This window comes from Adiantum capillus-veneris, chromosome 23, assembly GCF_014529385.1.
Source record: "Adiantum capillus-veneris isolate H3 chromosome 23, ASM1452938v2, whole genome shotgun sequence".
Lineage (NCBI taxonomy): Eukaryota > Viridiplantae > Streptophyta > Polypodiopsida > Polypodiales > Pteridaceae > Adiantum > Adiantum capillus-veneris.
Window position 1 is genome coordinate 138,381,545 of NC_140953.1, and position 22,486 is coordinate 138,404,030.

General features: G+C 40.7%; 1 protein-coding gene across 1 annotated transcript; it reads right to left on the reverse strand.

Annotated features, from left to right (window-relative positions):
* Nucleotides 1-638: 638 nt before the first annotated feature.
* Nucleotides 639-2,739, reverse strand: LOC147428683 (LYR motif protein). The gene is made up of 2 exons (XM_086497429.1): nucleotides 1,212-2,739; nucleotides 639-1,078 (listed from the first exon to the last, which is right to left on the reverse strand). The coding sequence occupies exons 1-2, from the start codon at nucleotides 2,488-2,490 to the stop codon at nucleotides 984-986; spliced, it is 1,374 nt and encodes a 457-aa protein (XP_086353555.1). The 5' UTR covers nucleotides 2,491-2,739; the 3' UTR covers nucleotides 639-983.
* Between the last annotated feature and the right edge of the window lie 19,747 nt (nucleotides 2,740-22,486).

Below are 22,486 nucleotides of genomic sequence, written 5' to 3' on the forward strand. Positions count from 1 at the left end.
ACACTGCAAAGTTTTCGCCGCGTCGTTCGTCACCTCTGCATCGCCGCTCAAGCTGCGGCTTTTATGGGTGGTAGATGCTGCTCTCACCTACGTGATGCACCACTCAGAGCTGAAAACGGTGCACTATGCAGGTCGCGCGTTGTCAGGTCGCTTAGGTGGCTCTAAGTTGGGGGTTTTACCCTAGACTTGGTTGTTGCAAAGGTGTAACACTCTTCAAGGAATTAGCACTCTGTGGTAGCACTTTGTTGGAAAATGGTTCCCATATGCTACATCATCCAAGAAACCAGCACCACCTTCATGGGAAAGGCAAAGAGGGAATAAATAAACATACACAAAAGCAGGGCATGATCCACCGGAGGATACCTGCATGGAATTCGCCAAAAAAGGCTGGCGACAGTCCCATAATTTTTCTAATATAAAGATGCCATATCTCTGGAAAATAATCGATACTAGAGGAATCTAGGCTATGCCAAATACGGTCAGCGGTTTCCCGCCCAATTCATTCAAAACAAGAACGCAGTCTCAATATATATTTCAAGTTGGACCAACAAAGAACACTATCAATGTTTCTAAAGCAACATCAAAAGACTAAATAAGAGCAAGTTCATGAGCTCATTAAAAACTGCATGTTCACCAGCAATACGAAACGCCCCTGATCAAGAGGCAAAATTGTTACCAAATGTACATACAAATAATGGCATTTGACGACCCCTATCATAACACCAGCTTTGACAGTCTTAAATCGACTTGAGTGAATGTGCCCAATAGAGCAGATTTACATGCACAGCTGCCATTTTTACAAACATTTACAAGTTGATTGCTATATAAAGAATGGGTCCTTCTGCCATAACCATGCAAGGTCTCAAGTTTTGACCTAATTAGTGGAAAGAGAAATACAGGAACCCGCGGCACAATTTTTCACATTACAATACAGCATGCTTTACGATGGCATGCATCGAAGAGAGCGCAAGTGAAATCTATGTTTATATGAAATGCCTACTTTTGTGTCCCACTGGAGGTTTTGACTCTTGTCGCCGTCTGCGAAGACGATGCTGCATTTTCGATTCTGCCATTGCATCTGTAAAATCAACAGAATGCATCTCTAAATCTTACAGAGCAGACATTCGAAGTACACAATCTCAACAATTTCAGCTTATCCCTAGCCTTAAAAATGTAAAGACTAATTGGAGGCATAAGCAGAAAAGACTCACCTTCATCCTCTGGTATTGTCATAGTGATGCCACAAACAGATGGTGGTTTTTTTGCACTGTTATCACTCCACGGACCTAATCTTAGCTGTTCTCGCTCTTCTTCATCTTGCTCATCAGGAACGCCATCATCCCCATAACCAAGCTCTCCATCACCTCGATATCCAGGTTCACTGCCATAGCCTGATTCAAGACTCTGTGATTCACTAACAATCCAAGCATGAAGAACATCAACCCCATCTATCCGCTGCACCAATCCCTCTCCACTCAAAGACACCTGTGAGTCCCAGTTAATGCCACCACTATCCCCATAAAAGAAGAGTTCCCCACTTGAATCGGTTCCGGGCATTGGAAAATCAGAGCAAGTGGCATATGCAGCAGAGGCGCCCATAGTTGGTGCATCTGACCCGTTAAATCTTGCCCTTCGCGACTCACTGCTCCTGCCTGAGCCTGAGCGTGATGACCCACATTTGCGGCGCCTCTTTCGGGCCTGAGAATTCTCTTTCCACCTCCATAGCCCCCTAGCAAGAGCCCGAGAAAGCTGCTTATGCCGCTTACTCCAACCACTGACACTAGGGGCCAGCATCGACATGTTGGCAGTATCTCTTGCATTTAGTGCACCATGCGGCTTGACCAATGCTGCCTGCTCAGTAAGGTATCCTGTTACCCTGTAAATACCCAAGGTAGGTGGTAACCCAGCCACGATATCAATATCTTTGGAGCTCTTCACTTGATCCAAACTGTGACGCCCCGGCATTTCTTCAAAGCAACATCTCATATTTGTATCCACATTCTGATAGTCTTCCTTCTCCTCCGTGGGCATAGAGCTTTGACCTCTGTTCAACATCATGCCATTATTCTCTGCAGGTAAACCCCCTTCCACAGACATGCCCACAGAATCGGAATGATGGCACAAGAACTCCATACTGTCACATAGATTTGGACCATGATTATCAGCATCAGAAACCGCCTCTTTGAAAGGGTGGCAAGCCCAGCGGAAACGCTCCCCTCCACTGATGCTCTTATTCATCATCTGCTTGAAAGAGCATTTTACAAGATGCAAAGCTGGTGATCCGGTAGCATTCAACACACCTGTTTTGATGTCAAGAGGTCTGGGTGTGGGTAGTATCGGAGGGTCAATTTCTGCACATCTTGCAGGCTGATGAAGATCTACAACACCTTCAGGGGTCGAAGGCGAAACAAACGGTCTCCATCTTTTGAGCTGCAAGGTGCATGCATCCAGGTTACGGGAGCTATAATGGGAAATAGTGCCTTGAGACATGGCCCAAGGTGTAATGCGTCACAGCTTTCCTAGTGATTCGCCATAGCTGAAGCAGGAAATAACATTAGGTTGCCGAGATCTTGCCATGAAGGAGGCCCTGTTGATCAAAATAGGAGTGCTTGCACAGAGGGCCATGCGAAGTTAGGGTTTAGAGAGGAAGCGGTATCGCGATCGCTACAAAGAGAGAGGAGACAGAGAAGGCGAAAAACTTCTTGCTAAAAAAATGCGACTGCAGCCTATCGGAGAAAAATATGAATACGAAATGTCGGGCATTCACGATTTGGACTTCATTTTGCATGGTAAGGCGGCAGGCCCATGCAAATAATAGTCTCTGTGGGACATTCATGATCATATTGGACTTTATTTTGTTTGGTAATTAGGCCCATGCAACTAGCATAGCACACCAGAGCTAAGAGCTGGGCTCATAAAAGCGGGAGAGAAAAAGAGGTTCTTATTTCAAGAAAATTAAAAAAAGTACACTAACCCTGTTAGATTTCTACCAATACTGTCAGAAGGTATAAGTAAGCTCCCCATTTCATGGAGGTTCAACTCAATGACCTCTGTGCAATGAATCTTCTCATCAATCATCACCTCTTTGTGCAGTGCGATTTGTGTGCTTCATGAACCTTACTATCCCCATTGCCACTGGGTGCGACTCAGTCCTTAGTTTGACCAATAACCCACCAAAGAGAACAATTCCATCTAAGGCTCTTGTCACACATGGCCACTAGGCATCTCTCACTAGAAAAATTGATGGCTACCATTGCAAGTCACACTCTTGTCACACATGGCCATTAGGCATCTCTCAATGGAAAAATTGATGGCTACCATTGGAAGTCACACCGGGGCGGTAACCATTTAATCTATGAACCGAAAAGTTGTTACATGTAGTTGACACGACCAAATTAGCAAGTGATTGGGTAGCTCAGGGGGTCACCTATTCTGCTAGAGAAATGGCCACAACATGGCTATTAGCTCAAAAGCACGAGTCACTCCCTCCACCCATCCAAAATAAGGTAACGCCTTTCAAGTGGCAGGTAGGATAGTGAGCTTGTAAGTTACACATTGCCTATTCAACTTCATCTTTTACTTGCTAATTTCTACTACTAAAATGTTGAGATGTCAAGCTCAACATGTATGACTCTTGGATGACTATCACCAGCAGTCATCATCATTGGCACACCTTGGTGGATACGTATATCTTTGCGAGTGATAGTGTAGTTGTACTACACAGAATTGGTCTACCTAAAGGAGTGATGGCACACTTATCCATTCAGCTCACTCACTAGAGATTCACACTAGACCGTTGTACTAGTTTTCCCTTTATGTTTTTATTTTTTCCTTATGTTATGTAGACCTCTTATCTTGAGTTAGTGAAGAAGAAGTAGAACGGGTTTTGCCTCCATCTCTGTGTAATTGTGTGTGCTTGCAAGAGCTCAAGCTCTCTCCCTCTCTCCCTCTCTCTCTCTCTTAACATGGTATAAGAGCTTGGTTGTGTGTGAGGAGCTTGGAGCAACAAGCAAGAGCAGCAGAGAAAGTGGCATCAGGATTCGTAGGAGCCATTGTCAAACAATCTCCAATTGAAGTGCTTCTTTTTAGAGATTGTGTGTCTCAATATTCTATTCAGTCCTTTGGATTGCAATTGTGCAGCCAGATTTCCATTTCGCCACGTTTTGACCCCCGTTTTTGGAGTTAGAGCACGTTTGCATACAGAAATGCTAAACTTTGAGATTATGTAAATCTACATATCAGTGATGCAAAAGGCTTCGATTCGGCTGTGTGTTCATAGATATTGTTTGGTATTGTGAAACAGGTGTATGTACGCATATTGTGGTTACAGGTGCTAACTGACTATTTTTAGCAGGCTGCTAAGAGACTTGATGAAGGTTTGGAAACATGTCGTCCAACAAAGATGGACTTAACCATGTTGTAAGTGAGAAGCTGGACAAGAAAAACTTCCATGCTTGGAAGTTTAGAATGATCAATTTCCTTATGGGTGAAGGTTATTTGGAGTATATTGATGGAGAGCATGAGACAGCGCCACCATTACCAGAGGAAGATGCAAGTGTTGCACAGATAAAGATGTTCAAAGATTGGAACCAAGGAGCTCGAAAGGTCATGTATTGGCTTTTTGTGAGTGTGCAAAAGACACTATGATTGATCACATACACACCCCTAAGGAGGCTTGCGATACCGTATTGTCGGTGGGTGTGACCAACACAGAGGCAAAGAAGCTACAGTTGAAGACTAAGTTGAATAAAGTGCAGAAGAAAAACATGTCTATCAATGCCTATTCATTGAAGATAAACAACACATGTGACTCACTTGCATCGATTGGTGTTACAATCGATGATGATGATAAAGCTCAAGTGATGAAGTGGATGTATGTCTGTGAGGTTTGGGTCCAAAATACAAACATTTAAAAATTGGTATCCATCTTTGAGAGAACGTTCCCTCATTTATAGATTTGGTGTCCTTATTGATTGTGAAAGAGAAGGAACTTGAAGAAGACTCCTCTACATGGGGTAGAAATAATTTTGAACGGGTCTTTTTCAAAACAAAGGAAGAGAAAGAGGATGTGGTACATGTCATGGAGGAGGTAGAAGAAGAGGTAACCAACAAGCACAACAACAAAATAGCAATCAGAGATAGAATTCAAGTCGTTGAGGAAACTTTCGAGGCAAGAGGAGTCCAAGAGGTCATGGAAATGTGCAGCGTAACAATGCAGGTCAACACGAAAATGTAGTATGATGGGGTTGAGGAAGACATGGTCACTTTAAACTTGACTGTCAAGACAAGTGGTAGAAAAATAACTATGCAACCACTAGCAAGAGCGTAGATGAGCCTGAGAGGCTATTTGTGATGTAGCACATGCTAAATACTATGTCTACAAATGTGGCAAAATCTTGTGATAATGTCTGCTTTGTGGATTTTGGTCAATCAAATCACATGACCAACCATGATGAGTGGTTTAAGGAAATGTGATCTTTGCAAAGTCCTAGCTATGTAGAGATTGTGGATGATATTGCACATCCCATTATGCATACAGGAAATGTACCATTGTTTATGATGACTGATGATAAAGTAAAGTATCTAGCTGATGTATTGCATGTACCCTATAATACAAAGAATTTGGTTTATGTTGGGCAGATGGTTGAGCAGGCTTGCAGGTCAAATTCAACTCTGATGGTCTCTTTGGTGAAGAGCATAGGAAGAATGGAAGGTTGGTTGTGCAAGGAATGAAAGTGGACAGGATGTTTACTTTGGATGTAAATATGCCTGAGGTGATGCTGCTATGTTTGCAAAAGGTGTAAGAGTTGTTGCAGATATTGAGATTCGGCCATGTAAATTTGTCGAGACTAAAGACGATGCAAACTAAAGAGACTAAAGACAATGCAAATTAAAGAGATGGTTACAAATTTTCCAACATTTAAAGTTGCTGAAATGTAAAAAGTTTGTGAAGCTTATCAGTTTGGAAAGCAGACAAAAGCATCCTTTTCTCATGATAAGCACATGTAAGCAGGAATGCATTGGATTTAGGGCATATAGATGTATGGGGTCTGACAAAGACTACATCTATGGGTGGAAGTACATGATATGACACCAGAAGAGAAGTTTTGTGGTGTTCATTGGCTATTCTCTTGAGCAAAAAGTGTCCAATTGTTATAATCATGTCACAACTAAAGTGAGGGCGATCAAAGATGTTGTTTTTTAAGAAATGGCAAGTTGGTATGCTGATGTGAAAGATAATCTAGGGGCTGATGTAAGAGACAATGTGACTGTAAAAAAAAGGTTCATAGTCCCAGGTTTTGAGTGGGCCGTAAGGGTTACCTAGTGCAGGTCATGGTGAGAAGCCATGGAGAGGCAAGTTGCATGAAAGAGTGAGTCCTGCTAATTCTTCAAATGTATCAAGAAAAGGGAACGAAAAGGTTTATGATGCCCCTAAGCTACCAAATTTGAGTGTTGGTTATGATGATGGCGATAGCAGTGGTTCTGAGAAAAGTTTAGATGAGGAGTTTGGCATACCCTCTGTGAAGACTCTGGGGGTGCAAGGAAGATGCAAGCAGGGAACAAGTTGCTTGGAAGTGATCCTAGACTGCGCAGGTATGAAAGAGTAAGAAATCATGTGTAGAGACTGACTTATGATAGTTATGTGGCTCATCATTGTGCATATACGACGAAGATTACACAATAGACAGAATCCACGTGTTTTGAGGATGTTGTTAAAGATGAAAAATGGATCAAGCTATGGATGAAGAGATGGATTCTCGTGATGCAAATGGAACATGGGAGTTGGTGCCCTTACCAAAGGGAAAGAAGGCAATTGGATGTAAGTGGGTTCACAAAACAAATCATAATGTTGTTGGTAGTGTGAGCAGGTACAAGGCCAGGCTTGTAGCCAAAGGTTATGCATAGAATTATGGGATTGATTATGAGGATACATTCAGCCTCATAGCCAAGCTAGCTATCGTTTGTGTGTTTATTGCAGTGGCTGCAGCTTTAGGATGGGTGTTGAAACAAATGATGCAAAAAATGTCTTTTCGAATGTTTAGAGGAAGTTGTGTATGTGGAACGGCCACAAGATTATGCAAATATGAGACTACGTGACCTTGTATGCAGCTAAAAGGAAGCATTGTATGGGCTGAAGCAAGCACCTAAATCCTGGTATGAGACGATTGTGGCATTCCTCATTTCACTGGACTTTGAGATGTCTAATGCAGATCATTCATTGTATGTGCGAAAGAATGAGGTAGGAATTGTGGTTATATGCATCTACGTGGATGACTTCATTGTTGGAGGTGATGATGTCGTTGAAGTAGAGGGTGTACATGCTCTACTTATGCAGGAGTTTGAGATGAAATGCTTGAGAGACTTGCATTATTTCTTAGGCATTGAAATGGTTCGCACAGAAGAGGGTGTATGGTTGTCACAAAGACAATATGCTTTGGACATATTGAAATGAAATGTCCTCATATCAAAATTTGAATTTGGGGAATAATGTACGTCAAGTAATTCAGAATGCTACCATGTACAGGAAGATTGTGGGTAGCTTGATCTACTTGACTATTCCATGTCTAGACTGGATTGGTAAGTCAGTGTATGTGGTTTCCCAGGAAACCACACTTGTATGCAGTGAGATGCATGTTGCACTATGTGAGTGCTACTTCATATTATGCACTCTTTTATAGGGTTGATGTGGAGTTGTAGCTCTATGGTTAAATAGATGCGGATTGGACTGGCAGCACATACAATCGCATGTCTAGTGGATTCATGTTTTCACTTAGGAGTGTTGCTATCACATGGAGAAGTAATAAGCAACCTACAATTGCTCTTTTGAGTACAGAGGTAGAGTACATGGGTGTTGTAATGGTGGCATGTGAGCTATCATGGTTGGGATTGCTAATTTAGGACTTTGGAGTACAGGTATAGAAGTTGGTTGTCATCTATTGTGACAACCTCAATAGCATACAGTTTGCACAAAACCCAGTGTTTCATGCCAAAATAAAGCACATTGAGGTGCATTACCACTTCATCGGAGAGAGAGGGTCTTACTACACAACATCAACCTTGAGTACGTGGCAACGGATGAACAGGTTATAGATATTGGCCCTTGGAGCAGAGAAGCTACGATGATTTCAAGTGATGCTAGGCATACGGGAGATGGCATTGAGCTTAAGGCGGAGTGTTGAGATGTCAAGCTTAACATGTATGACTCTTGGATGAATATCATCAACAATCATCATCATTGGCATGCCTCGATGGATACAATATATTTTTCAGTGATGCTATAGTTGTACTACACCGAGTTGGTCTACCTATTGGAGTGATGGCACACTTATCCATTCACCTCACGCACTAGTAATTCACACTAAACCATAGTACTAGTTTTCACTTTATGTTGTTATCTTTCCATTATGTTATGTAGACCTCTTTTCTTGAGTTAGTGAAGAATAAGAAGAATAGGTTTTGCCTCCATCTCTATGTATTTGTGTACGCTTGCAAAAGCTCATGTTCTCTCTTTCTCTCTCTCTTAACATAAAAGGGAATAGCATTCCTATGCATTAGGAAAAGTACGAGTATCTCTAACGTTCCTTACAAATACAATTTTTATTGGCTTGCCGACTCTAAATGGTTTATGTTTGCCTCCAACTTTTTTCTTGTTGGGGTTGAGATTAGCTTATTCACATGGAAGTGGAGATCCTCTCTCATAGGACCATGACCAGTCGGCCTTCAGGGTGTGGACAATCTAGCGATAAGAAGATTGCAAAACTTAACATGAAACGACAAGAACAACTAGTCAAAGCCTTAGATATTAGAGAAAAGGCCACCCCTAGCTTTTGATTCACCAGTTCTCTTCACAAAGAAACCACAAGCTTTGATAATGTAAAAGATTGTCCACTCACCCACCTTTGGAAGGGATGATGAGGGGTGGCAAAAAACCTCAAGCATTTCATGTAAGCAGTTTAAATCACAAGCTCGAGAAACCAGTCAATACAAAGAGAATACATCAAACAAAATAAAGGCTCCAATATAGTACGAGAATCTATTTGAAATGCTCTAGGATGCAAATGCCAAGGACCCTAGGGTGAATAAGATGGCTACTCCCCAAACTAAGGTCACAACCAAGGACCCTAAGGAGGGTGAAGTTGATGCCATGGAGGCTGACAACCAAGAAGAGAATTTAGAGGAAGAGGTGGAGGACTTTGTGCCACTCTTGCAATAGTGGAGGAATTAACTCTTTCTTGGAGTAATCAAACGGTGATTAAAACGACACGGCTAGGGATGAAGAAATCTTGAAAGGACAAGCATCAAAGGCAACAAGAAGGAACGGAAGCACTATATTGCAAAAGGCAATATACAAGAAGGGTGGCCATGGAGTTAGAGCACAAGAGATGTATTGAAGTGAAAGCAATTCTTGTTGATTAGTAGCTCATAGATATGAGGTACGATCATTGTCTAGGGAGATTCACCTCAAAACTTGAAGCTTCCAATCAATTGCATTTTTTTAGAACTCTGAAAACCAAAAAGATACGGGGTACCATCACAACAATCACTATCGGTAGAGAAAATGAAGGGCACGACCCCAACATAATGGCAAAATTGATGCTAGATCACTTAAGAAATATCATAGGGCAGCCAGATGACCATCCTAAGGAGGTCAAAGAAGCGAGAGCTTCATTGCTCATGAGTGTCAACAAGAGTATAGCACCTGCTGAAGCGGACCGCCTTGAATGAACAATCATCAAATATGATTGCTTGTTTGCCCTACAATCCTTGGGCAAGGAGAAGTTTCCAAGATGCGATGGAATGTCAACAGAGTTCTTCAGGGAGTTCTGGGATGACCTAAAACCTCCAACACTAGATTCGCAAACAAAGCCCTTTTAGAGGAAACGCTTGGTACTAGTCTAAAAATAAACCTTATCAAGCCTATTCCAAAACAAATATGTTGCTCTTAGTTGAAGCATTGGTGGCCAATCACAATGATGATTGTGGAATACAAAATTATTGTGAAAGGTATTACTCTAAGGCTATCTTTAATCTTGGAAAAGGCGATCACTCCCCACCATCATGGGTTTATTAAAGAAAGATCAATATATGACAACATTCTTGCAACAATGTTCAACATAGAATATGTAAATTTCACCAAACAAGAATGTATCGTCCTCTAGCTGGACCTTGAAAGAGCTTATGATCAGGCCACCTAGTCATACATAGAAGAAGTAAAGGCTCTAGGCTTTGGTCCCCATATGTGCCACATAGTACACACCTTAGGAGAAACACCTCTTCAGAACTTCTCTTCAACAACTGTGTTGTGGGAGAGCTTTTGAAGGAAGAAGGTTAGTCAAACAAGGCTACCCGTTGATCCTGTATTCTTTGCTATTGGCTTTTATCCCCTAGCGCGATTGTGATCAAGAAAAGCACTAAAAAAGGTGACATTCAAGGCCTCTCTCTCCCCAATTATGACAAACAATTCTTTGCCAAACTCTTTGCCGATGGCTCCTTGCTATTCTTGAACGCCACCGTGCAAGTACTTAGAAAGGCACTAGAGATAGTTCAAAATTTTCCCATTGTATCAAGCTCTAAATGTTACATTGAGAAGTCAAAACTCATCTCCCTTCCAGAGAATGATACATTCACCTTGATTGATTGGTTGTGGGAAAATTGTCTATAAAGGAACGATGTTTCACCACCTAGGGGCCCTACTAGGGGTAGGATTCTCTAACAAACAAAAGGTCCCCTTACAATAATTGCATTTCACCTGACACCTGACTTCACAGACTCATTGCTACAAAAAGAAGGAAAAAGTGCAACCTACTAAGGAACATTAGAAGTGGCATTATCAGCCCTCCTGCTCTCATAACAACATAGAGACTAAGGCATCAAATTTTACACTTTCAAGCTTTCCATCAGCTATAAGCCTCCAAGTGGAAGCAATTTTGGTATGATGTGATAATGCATCAAGAACTATTTCACAAGTGTATGGTCAAGAATCACCCTAACAACAATAATCAATAGCTCAAATTATTTATTCTTGGTGATAAACATACCATATAACTGTTTATACACTTTTGTAGTTCTTGCTTCATTAATACATGCATATAGACCAACTAGAATATCCCAGGTATGTTTTAACGATTTTTGTTGAGTGAATGTGAGGAGTAATCTAGCACTTTCCAGCATGCACATCTTCACCATCTTAAAGTGCTTGCCCAATTGTGGGAAAAACAACTTTTGATGATTGATTTACTAGAAACTACACCATCACAAATGGACCCTATATCCATAGAAGGTGTACATATATCCTTGCTTTGCAGGATCGTTTCATACAACCAAAATAGGTTGCATTAGGTAAGCCCACAGCCAGTAGTCAGAAGTCTTTGGCCAATGGACAAATTCAATGGCCAATGGATGAGATTCAAGCAGACTTGTCTACTGCTACACACGAGCGAATGGCATGATTAAAAAGGACACTGTAATGTCCGGTTGTGGTACCAAACTAGTGTTAAGATTGCGTTCATACATGGCAATCTTCATGAAAAGATATATATGTAGTAGTTAGAGGGATTTCTAGAGAAGGGCAAAGAAAATTTGGTGTGTAAGTCTAAGAAGAGCCTTTAGGAGCTGTGGTGGGCACCAAGGGAATGGTATCATATGTTTGATTCATTCATAAAGTCTCAAGGTTGTACAATGTGTGATGAGGATCACTATCTCGACAATAAAAAAGGCATAGGTGGAAGTCTTTGGATCTTGATCCTTTATGTGAATGACATGCTTATTGCTAGGAAAAATCATCATAATGTATATTTTTTGAAGCTAGTCATATTCTTGGCATACTTATTACGAGGACATGAGTAAGAAATTATTGTATCCATCACACAAGGTGAGTTTATTGATAGAGTACTCAAGTGTTTCAATATGGAGAGGGGGAAGGCAATTAGTTTTCCATTGCCTAAGTGAAATTTTGGCAAGATGATTATCCCAAAACAAATAAGGAAAATGCTATGGTGGTAAAGTTTCCTTATTCATGTGTAGCTAATAGCATGATGTATGCCATGATTGCTACATCGTTATGAGATACTTAGGATATGTGCATTTCTTAAGAGGAAAATATGATATTAGTGAAATTGATTACATGGATACAAATTATGCAGGGGATGTGGACAATAAATCGTCTACTTTGGGCTAATTTTCTAGTGGCACAATATTATGGAGGTCTTGATTGCAAGATTGTGTTACTCAATTCACCACAAAGATATAGAATCTATTGGTACATAATTTGGTGTTTCATGCAAAGGCCAAACACATTGATGCAAGGTTTCACTTCATTCATGAAGTGGTTGATGATACGTGCATCTTGCTTATCAAGCTTCACACTTATGACAAATATGTAGATCTCTTTTATGAAGGGTCTCTACTGTGAGCAGTTTACACATTGTTGAGGGCTTATGGGCATTGGGTAAAGGACATCTCTCTTGGAACAATGTACATATGTCCATAGTTTCACTTAAACGCACATTAACCTTTAACTGGGAGGCTGTTGGGTGTAAGAGCCAACGTACCCAATGTTCAATTGGACACCCAACACTAACCTTACTAGCACTTGACTTATTATTTTCCTTACAAAAATGTGAATAAGGAGAGATAGTGGGTTATCTGCACAAGAGTGCCACCACACTTTGTGTGTCTTCTCCAGTCTCTCAACTTACTTTGATACTAGTTGAAGAGTGCACAAGAGCAAGTGTTGAAAGGAGGGGGGGGGGGGGGGGGGGGGGGGGGGGGGGGGAGAGAGAGAGAGAGAGAGAGAGAGAGAGAGAGAGAGATCACACAGAGTGGCTAGAACTCTTGGACAAATATCCCTTGCACTTTCCTTATTCACATATCTCTATAGAAAATAATGAGTCAAGTGCTAGCTAGTTGGTTAATGTTGGGCGACCATCCAAACACCAGGAACATTGGCCCTTACATCCAATGGGTATGGCTTGCTTTAATAGAATTGATTTAAAAGTGGATACCATCAAATACATGTACTTGCAACAAATATATCCAAGCCAGTCTTTGGGACTTATTTCATTCTCTATGAGTTTTTGGCATGCCTTTTGCATTGACTAATGTTGTAGCTACTTTTAATCCGGGATGCTCATTGGATGCTCATCGGAGGTGCCCATCAGATGATTGAATGCTCATTGGATGCTCATCGGAGGTGCTCATCAGATGATTGATAATATCTTTCAAAAACACTTCTAGTTTGTGGATAAATTCATTAATGCATGATTGTGTTTCAAAAATAGAATTGAAGTATAGAGAATACTTTAAAACTGTGTTTGAGGCCTTGAAGAAATTTGATCTGGTAACTAATGGAAAGAAGATTGAATTTTTTATGGAGATTCACTTCTTGGGAAACATAGTTTCCAAAGATAGTGTACGAATGGATCTAGATTTATTTTTTAAAAAAGCAATCAAGGATCGACAAGAACCTCAAAACTACATGAAGTTTGTAGTGTTTTGGGGTGTTTTCTTGTTATCGATGGCTTGCAAGATTCTTAGATAGGGATTGCATCCACTCTTACTTAATGGACCAAGAAAAGGGTCGTTTACAAGGAAAGCTTTGCACTCTCTTGAAAAAGTGATTTAAGGTGCAACCCTTGAGTTTCTAGACTCCTCAAAGCCTTTCCAAGTGCAATGTGATGATTATGGAGCATTATTGGATTAGCTATTATGCAAGAAGGACATGTGGTTTCTTATAGAGTCTGAATACGTAGATGACATGAGAGGCATATGAAAATCTATGAGAATGAGAGGCTTGTAGTGATTGATATTTTAGAGATATAAAAGCATTATCTTCTTGGAGGAGATTTTATAGTTAAGATGGAGTACCTGTCCCTTGGATAGTTTTTCACTCACTCAAAGCTTTTGATAAACCATATGTCATGGGCCACTTTCTCATCAATGTTTCACTTTCAGGGTTTACATGTGATAGGCAAAAAGAATGTGGTAGCATATGCTTTTTCAAGGAAACCTCATGTAGTGGTTGTGTCCCTTGTATTTTGGATGAGATAAGAGAACAATATGCAACTGACTATGCCAGTATGATTTTGTACAACCAAGAGAACACTAAAAACACTACTTCTTTAAAGGAAGTATTTTTTATGCACGACAAGGAAAAAGATTTGTGTCACACTTTCTTTGTAAGCAAGAGGGTGCTCACAAAGAGCCATGCCCCATTGTGTGTATAGGACATAGGGGCTTTGACTCCACTACAAAAATGTGGAGACTTGTTTTAATTGGACTAATTTGCACAAAGATGTTTGTGAATTTGTTAGAAGTTGCATGGTTTGTCAAAAAGTAGAGTATGATGAACATATTACTCCTAATCTACTTTAACCCCTTTTGATCCCAACAAGACATTTGGAGAGTATATCCATATATTTTCTTTTGGAGCTTCCTCAAAGTATTGCAAGGAATGAGGATATTCATCCTATTGTTGATCAGTTCAATAAACATACCCACTTCATTCTAGAAAAGAAAAAGGTCACAATAGATCAAACGGAAGAAGAGGGCCACTTGGCTAGGCCACCACGTTTGGGGCACTCACTCTCAATGAAGTCACGGGGTCAGATTGCCTAAGGGTAGCCCAAATTCTATGTATTTCCAAGCCCTTTGGGACCATTTCCCTCAAGCCCCAAGGCCACAAAACCAAGAGATATTTCCCTCCAATAGCAAAAGAAAGGGGGGAGCTCTCTACCCAAGCCCCTATTCCCACAATAGCAAAGCCTCAAAAGGCTTAAACCCTCTTTTCCCCCAAGCTAAGCGTTGTTTCCAAGAGCAAGGCTTCTAGCTTCAAAAGGGAGCTAAGGAAAGGCTTTGAGACTTTGATTTACAAAGGCTTCCTTGAGAACTTTAATCAAAGGGAAATTACTCTCTCTCTCTCTCTCTCTCTCTCTCTCTCTCTCTCTCTCTCTGATAAACTTTTGCATCCCAAATCAAAACATTTGTAATGTACGTCATAATTCTCATTTATGGGGACAATGATATTCTAGTGCTCTTCTAAAGAGGTAGGCACTCCCATTGCCACACCTCCAATAGTTAATACCCCTCTATTTGCACTATCAAGGACAAAGGGGTTAATAAATTCAACAGGGAGGGATTCCACATGTGGTAGACAAAGCTATAGGGATACCTCCTAAAGAAGCAGCTATGGGTTGTTTTCAAACCTAGGGCAAATGAGCCATCCACTTCTGAAGGCACCCTCACTAGAGCTCAAACTCCACAAGCACATGCAAAAAATGAACAAGCACTAAGAATAATTATCACTTCTTTGCATGATGATTATGTGCACTTCACATATGATTGCACCACAACACTTCAAGCACGGACAATTTGACGCTAAGCAAAAGCAAAGTAAAATCATTTCAAAGAAAAATCTATAGGGAGGACATTTCTAGCCTATTAAATAGGTTAATGAGCATAATCACACGATTTATTAACGTTGAGTGCCAGATCCCACAAGAAGACAAAGTAGTTGTGCTTTTGAGTGCTCTACCCGAAACCTTTGACAACATAGTCACAAAGTAGCTATGCTTTTGAGTGATCTTCCTGACAACATAGTCACAATTTTAGAGCAAAAGGATCGTGCAACAAGTATAAGTGCAATCCATGAAGAAGAAAAGAAGAAAACAAAGAATCTACATCAAATGGAGGAGCATATCTTGCATCATCAACAACATCCATGTCAAATAATAAGAAGAAATGTCACGAGTGTGGCAAGCCTAAACACTTTTCCAAGAACTGCTACAAGAACAAGTATTGTAGCAATTGTGACATCAAAGGTCATCCACCATCAAAGTGTCATAGTCGTAGCAAAGATAAAGGTAAATTCAACATCGCAGAGGATGATGACAAAGATGAAGACAAGGAAGAGGAGAGTGGTCTCCATGTTTGTACTGCATGTGACCCTTACAGTGATTACAATGAAATGCTATAGAGGATATGGATGGTCTTTACCCTACTCATTGAGTCTATATGTGATTCTTTTTTTGAGGGGTGTCTTTGTTTGAGGGGTGGATACATCAGTTTGTGTGAGAACATATCTTGATGAGACCGCATATTATAGCTTGTGTGGCATTAATATGTGCGACTACCAATTTGTGTGACAGCCTGTGTGCTAGAGCCTATGTGGCAATGAGTCTCTATGCAATTCTCAGCATCCTCAAGTCCAAGGGGAGGGTTGTTGGATATGTGGCCTTTGGCCTATGCCACAACACATTGGTGTGTACCATCTCCAATTTAGTTAGCATCTAGTAAAAAAATGACCATGTGACAACATGTGGGCTTACGTGAGTTGCACAACACATTGGTTGGATATGTGGCCTTTGACCCATGACGCAACACATTGGTGTGTACCATCTCCAGTCTTTGGCTTAGGTGATTTCTTAGAAGGAGCCAAAGATGTGCCCTTTGGAGGCTACATCGAGAGGTTTCCCTTTGCCCTTGCTTTTGGCCCTTGAGAGGTGCACCTAGCCCATTGTATTACTACTTGCACTAGCCATGCTACTTCTATATAAGTAGCCACATCTTGCACACATTCTTGAGAGGTGCACCTAGCCCATTGTATTACTACTTGCACTAGCCATGCTACTTCTATATAAGTAGCCACATCTTGCACACATTCTACTAGAGTGTTGCTAGTTTATTTCATAATCAAGTTATTTCTATTGGTTTTACACTTTGTGCATTGTGTAATTTCTATCTCTCTCCATTCATCATAAATGCTACTCTAATTATGCCCCCATTTACCCTAACAACTCTGGAGTGATGATACTATGGATACAAAAATATGATGTTATGTACTACTATATGGATTCTTTTCATGTGTTTGATATGGAGTTATGATGTAATTAATTGAATGATATCTTCCATGAAGATAATACTTGTTCTAGTGGCACGGGACACTAGAGTAGGTAGTATGTGGTTGATTGCAAGCAATAACTCATGTGTTTTTGAAGGTTTAATTACTCTGGTTTATTGGGTGCATAATTCATCTTCTGTTAAGGGTGTAATTCATGTGTTTATATGCAAAAAAAAGATTCTAATATATCTTTTATGTAACACTGACACTTGTGCTTAAAATCTTTTGATTGCAAATTTTATCTGTCTTTAAATAGCAACTTAGGATGTTTGCTTGGTTAATGAGGAAATATGTTATGATATTTAGGTATTTACTAACATTTCATGGTTATTTATGTACTACAAGAAGGGATTGATCTCATGCGTGCAGCATAATCAACAGATGATACGAAGTGCACACGGATAGGGTTCTCCTATTCTTATGAGATCACGACGTCTCTAGATTTGTAATGCTTGGGAAATATAAATAGGGCTCACATGGGAGCATTGAGGCACTGGCGTAGCACTTGGTCCTAGTGCTTGTGTCGTTGTCTCTCCACATGTGACCATGTGTATCGCTCCAGCTTAGGAAGTGTACATGATCGCGCTCTTGCCAATCTATGCACATGCATGGCTAGGTCTCTCGTATGAGTGATCATGCATGGCACTGCAATCTAGGAGGTGCACATGAACGTGCTTTTGCCAACCTATGCAACAAAATGGTTTGGTCTCTCGTGAGTGATCATGCATAGCCCTCTAATCCAGGAGGTGCGCATGAAAAATCTCACACACATTCACACACACACACACACACACACACACACACACACACACACACACACACACACATATGACTATATCTCTCTCTCTCTCTCTCTCTCTCTCTCCACGATTTTTGTGCGATTATTGGAGGTCTTCCATGCTCCCGCTTATTGTAGAAATCATGCTAGCCAGTAAAGTTACCACTCCGGTAACAATGCCACCTTTGCCCTTCTCCATAATCTGTGGTATATCAGATGTACTTTGAGCTTATCCCTTTCAAATAACCCTAAGAGGTTCTAATGTTATTTTGAATGTTTGTAGGAACCTCTAGGGTTCACTTACAAGAAACCACCTATATCACATTGGTTCAAAGGGTATTAAAAGAAGCCCTATACTTACATGCGCTAATCAACCCCTTTTTCTTAAAACTCTTACGGATTTTTTTCCCCAAAGGAAATAAAAGCCCCTTTATGTAAATGTAATTTTGTTCATTTTGCCTAATAAAAAACCCCTTATGTTGAACTCACATACTATATTAACATATCTATTGGTGACCCCCCTAGGGTAGGCACAAGACATGAGTGATATGCTGCAAGTCCTTGCTCCACCTATGAATTGCCATGGCTATGATTGGATGTGTAGGCTCCTTGCAAATAAAAGAGTAGATGGTTAGTTTGTGAGACAAAATCATTTCTTTATGGTTTTGGTGGGTTTAGCAAAAGACACCAATGCCTTATTTAGATTGCTCAATTTATCATTTTCCCTATTATATTTGTGACCACTTGTAAAGGACGAGCTTCATACTGTGCATGGGACACTTGCGTGTCTTGGTTAGTGGGATTATTAGTAGATATTTTTTCGATCCCTTTCTATTCCTCCTTTTAATTTATTCGTACCCTTTTGACCATGATGAAGCCTTGTTCAAATGCACCCAATTATTTATACAATTTTGAGCCACGATGGCGTCTTATTCAAATACACCATATTTTTTTGAGCTACACTCAAGACTTCAAATGGAAATTTTTATTCAAATAGACCATATTTTTTGAGCCATTGAGAAATCCCCTCCCCAGGGCTCTATGCGAGAAATATATAATTATCACAAGCTAAATCATAGGGGAGAGAATTCTCACGCTCGGCCTATCATGGAGTTGAAGCCATAAGCCAGGACTACACCCAGAGGTACCTAACAACTAGTGCCTCCCCTGAATGTGTATGAATGAAAGGACAACCCTGCGAGTCTTTAAAGCCAATGCTTCCCTCAAATCAGAATTGATATCCAATTCAACAAGAAACTGTGTATCCCATTTTCAGTTAATGCCCTGAAATCGACTCTTGTTCCAAGATGGCTTCCTATTGCCTTGCCCTAGAGATAGAACTCCAAAGGATAACTAAGGAAGTGAGCAATCCACATTTGCATTTTAGAGGGTTGTCCCCATTTGAAAAGGGCAATAGGTATTTTGATGATCCATTGGTCCTAGCTGAGCCCCTAAAAAACATTGTTGGAGTCTTCAAAGAAGAATAAGTACAAATTGTTAGGTAGGTTTTGAAATTGATAAGCAAAAATGTTCTTAACATCCCTAGTGCTTATTCACCCATTGCTTAAGTGTGTCCATGGGAATCCTAGGTCCATGACATAGACAAATTATGATCCTATCCTAAAGATGTTTATGCCACAATGCTAGCTTTGAGTCATCAATGATGACTTTACCATCCATAGCATCTTCATCAGCAAGGGTTCTTGTGTCTAGCTTTCTGTTTCCTCCCCAACAAGAGGTTTGGAAGGGTTGGAATTATTACCATCTATTTTATTTCTTTATGGAGCTTGAGAAAAATTTGAGCGGAGAGGTGTGCCATGTGTCGTCAATTGCCCCCTTCAAACGTGAGCAAAGCCTTAATCAATGGGCGTTAGTGCCACAAGCTTCCCGACACCTGCTCTCGACACTGCACGCGTTCACCTTCTCATCACCACACACACACACACACACACAGAGAGAGAGAGAGAGAGAGAGAGAGAGAGAGAGAGAGAGAGAGAGAGAGAGAGAGAGAGAGAGAGAGAGAGAGAGAGAGAGAACTAGAAATGTAGTCCTCCCTTCAGAGTCCAGCCCAGAGCCCCAAACCCTACAGTAATAAAATGCACAAATAGTTGTAGTGTTCGTTCACAAATTATTTAAAAGAGCACCCTCAACAACAACAAGGTGATCGATCTCGGTTCAAACCATACCTTCCCATGCTCGACCACCTCCATGGAGTCACCTTCCAAGTTCCAACAAGATGCGCAATCTGTAGTGTTCCTTCACACACACACACACACACACACACACACACACACACACACACACACACAGAGAGAGAGAGAGAGAGAGAGAGAGAGAGAGAGAGAGAGAGAGAGAGAGAGAGAGAGAGAGAGAGAGAGAGAGGATCGCTATCTCAGTAACGGAGGAGGCGTTGGCAGCCATTGGCCACAGTTTCTTTGGAACTTTTGGCAAAAAATTCATGCATGCTAACTCTATCCGCGAGTTGAACTCCCCTACCCTCAAGCCTAGCTGGACATGCATCGCGAACAAAGAGGATACAAGCCGCTAAGAGAGCAATGTTTTGCTACTCGTGTGTATGGTGTGCATGCGGGGGGGGGGGGGGGGGAGAGAGAGAGAGAGAGAGAGAGAGAGAGAGAGAGAGAGAGAGAGAGAGAGAGAGAGCCATTCATGTTAAAAGCTAGCAACACTTGAAATAGCCGGATGAGCAAGAGGACAATGTATTGGTTGCCTCCTTTGCTGGCGCATCTTCACATGTCTCTGTTCATTTCGGTTGCCTACATAATGCATTCAAGTTTGCAAAGAGAGACTATGACGATCAACAAAAGTGGCAAGTGATAATTGCAATCAATACTCGAATTTGATCTTGAAAGAGATTATAAAATGTCTTGGTAGTCATTTGCACAATCTTTTGAGAGTGAAACATGGATCGGTCATGGTGAGAGAATGAGAGTATTCTTTCAAGGCATCTTGAACTTGAATGAGGAATCATTGAGAGATTGTGCCTCGCACGCATATGCAAAAGCCTTTGCTCCCTACCTTAGTTTATCTAAAGTTGTAGTGACTGATTCTCTTCCAGCAAGATCAGAGCTAATAAACAAGCTGAATGAGGATGAAATCTCGACATAAGAACTCATGCAAAATACATTATTGTTGTGGATCCTCTGATTAATTATATAGAGGGGCTTTTCTTATCAAGAGGCTTGGGCATTGATTGGTAAAAGGCAAATGAGGCTTTTGTAGCTTGCGCACCTTCAAACTTTGGAATATGTTTTATGGCTGGAAATTCTCTCTCTCTCTCTCTCTCTCTCTCTCTCTCTTTTATTTGTTGTCTATCCAATCATGAAAGTGTTCCATAACAATGGTTTGAGTACCAACATGAAACATACAAAGCATATGTAAGAGACCACTATGGAGCAATAGATCTAGCTCACTATAGATTATGGAGAGAGAGAGAGAGAGAGAGAGAGAGAGAGAGAGAGAGAGAGAGAGAGAGAGAGAGAGAGAGAGAGAGAGAGAGAGAGAAAGAGAGAATGTGAGGTTCTATGAGAAATTCCAATGGATATATCCAATGAATCTTGAATGAAAGACATGATGAGAATGAGAGAGAGAGAGAGAGAGAGAGAGAGAGAGAGAGAGAAAGAGAGAGGAAGAAGAAGAAGAGCTTGAACGCCATAAGAACAATCCCACAAGACCTCCAAATTCTATGGGATGAGTCTTAAGTAGCAAAGAAAACAATTTTTAATGTCATAGAAACATTCCCAAGAGACATGGAGAGAGAGAGAGAGAGAGAGAGAGAGAGAGAGAGAGAGAGAGAGAGAGAGAGAGAGAGAGAGAGAGAGAGAGAGAGAGAGAGAGTCATATAAGAAAAACATTCAACCTTAATCCCAAGACACATTAAAGGTCTATTATACGAGTCTAGAACTCAATTCTTAATGTGTGTGTGTGTGTGTGTGTGTGTGTGTGTGTGTGTGTGTGTGTGAGAGAGAGAGAGAGAGAGAGAGAGAGAGAGAGAGAGAGAGAGAGAGAGAGAGAAAGAGAGTAGTATCATTTTCAAAGGTCAAAGATAAGTTATAGGACCAAATGAAACATCTTGCCTGCTCTATGTTGAGTTGATCAAGGGCTGTTGATGCTTTAAGTCTTTACATATGAGGGTGACAATAAGGAGTCCACAAAGTGGTTGGGAGAGAAAGGTATGCAATAAGTGGTTTGGGCTGAAAATGTGAGTGAAGTAAGCTTAGATGTAAGCACCCAAGAAGGATAATTCTCAAACCATTCGATGGATCTTGAACACAAGGAATGATGAGAGAAGAAGAAGAAGAGAATATTTTAACATCATATGAACAATCCACGAGACCTCAAAGATCAATGCGACCAGTCTTGAGAAGAAGAGAAGAGAATCTTTAACGGAACATTCCCTAAAGAGCTCATACATATATATATATATATATATATATATATATATATATATATATATATATATATATATATATATATATATATATATATATATATACTCCCTCCCTCTCTCTCCCTCTCCCTCTCTATATATATAGAGGGAGAGGGAGAGAGAGGGAGGGAGGGCCATAGTGTGTATGACACAAAAGGATTCTTTGCACTACTCCAATGCCGCATCTCCCATGGAAGGAAGTCGGAACTACGTTGGAACACTCCTATGGTGTAGATGGTGGTGGGCTTGAGAATGTATGGGTGAGTACGGTCTTCTCGCTTCAAGAAGAACACACTTTCATAATCAAGACCAATACACGAGATTCTGAATTTTAATTTTCATGTGTTGCATGATAGATTGGCAT

Bases quoted from the DNA above. Each gene is read 5' to 3' on its own strand.
- LOC147428683 (XM_086497429.1), bottom strand. From the start codon at position 2,490: ATGTCTCAAGGCACTATTTCCCATTATAGCTCCCGTAACCTGGATGCA. The intron at 1,079-1,211 runs GTGAGTCTTTTC...TTGATTTTACAG, and splicing joins GACAATACCAGAGGATGAAG to ATGCAATGGCAGAATCGAAA.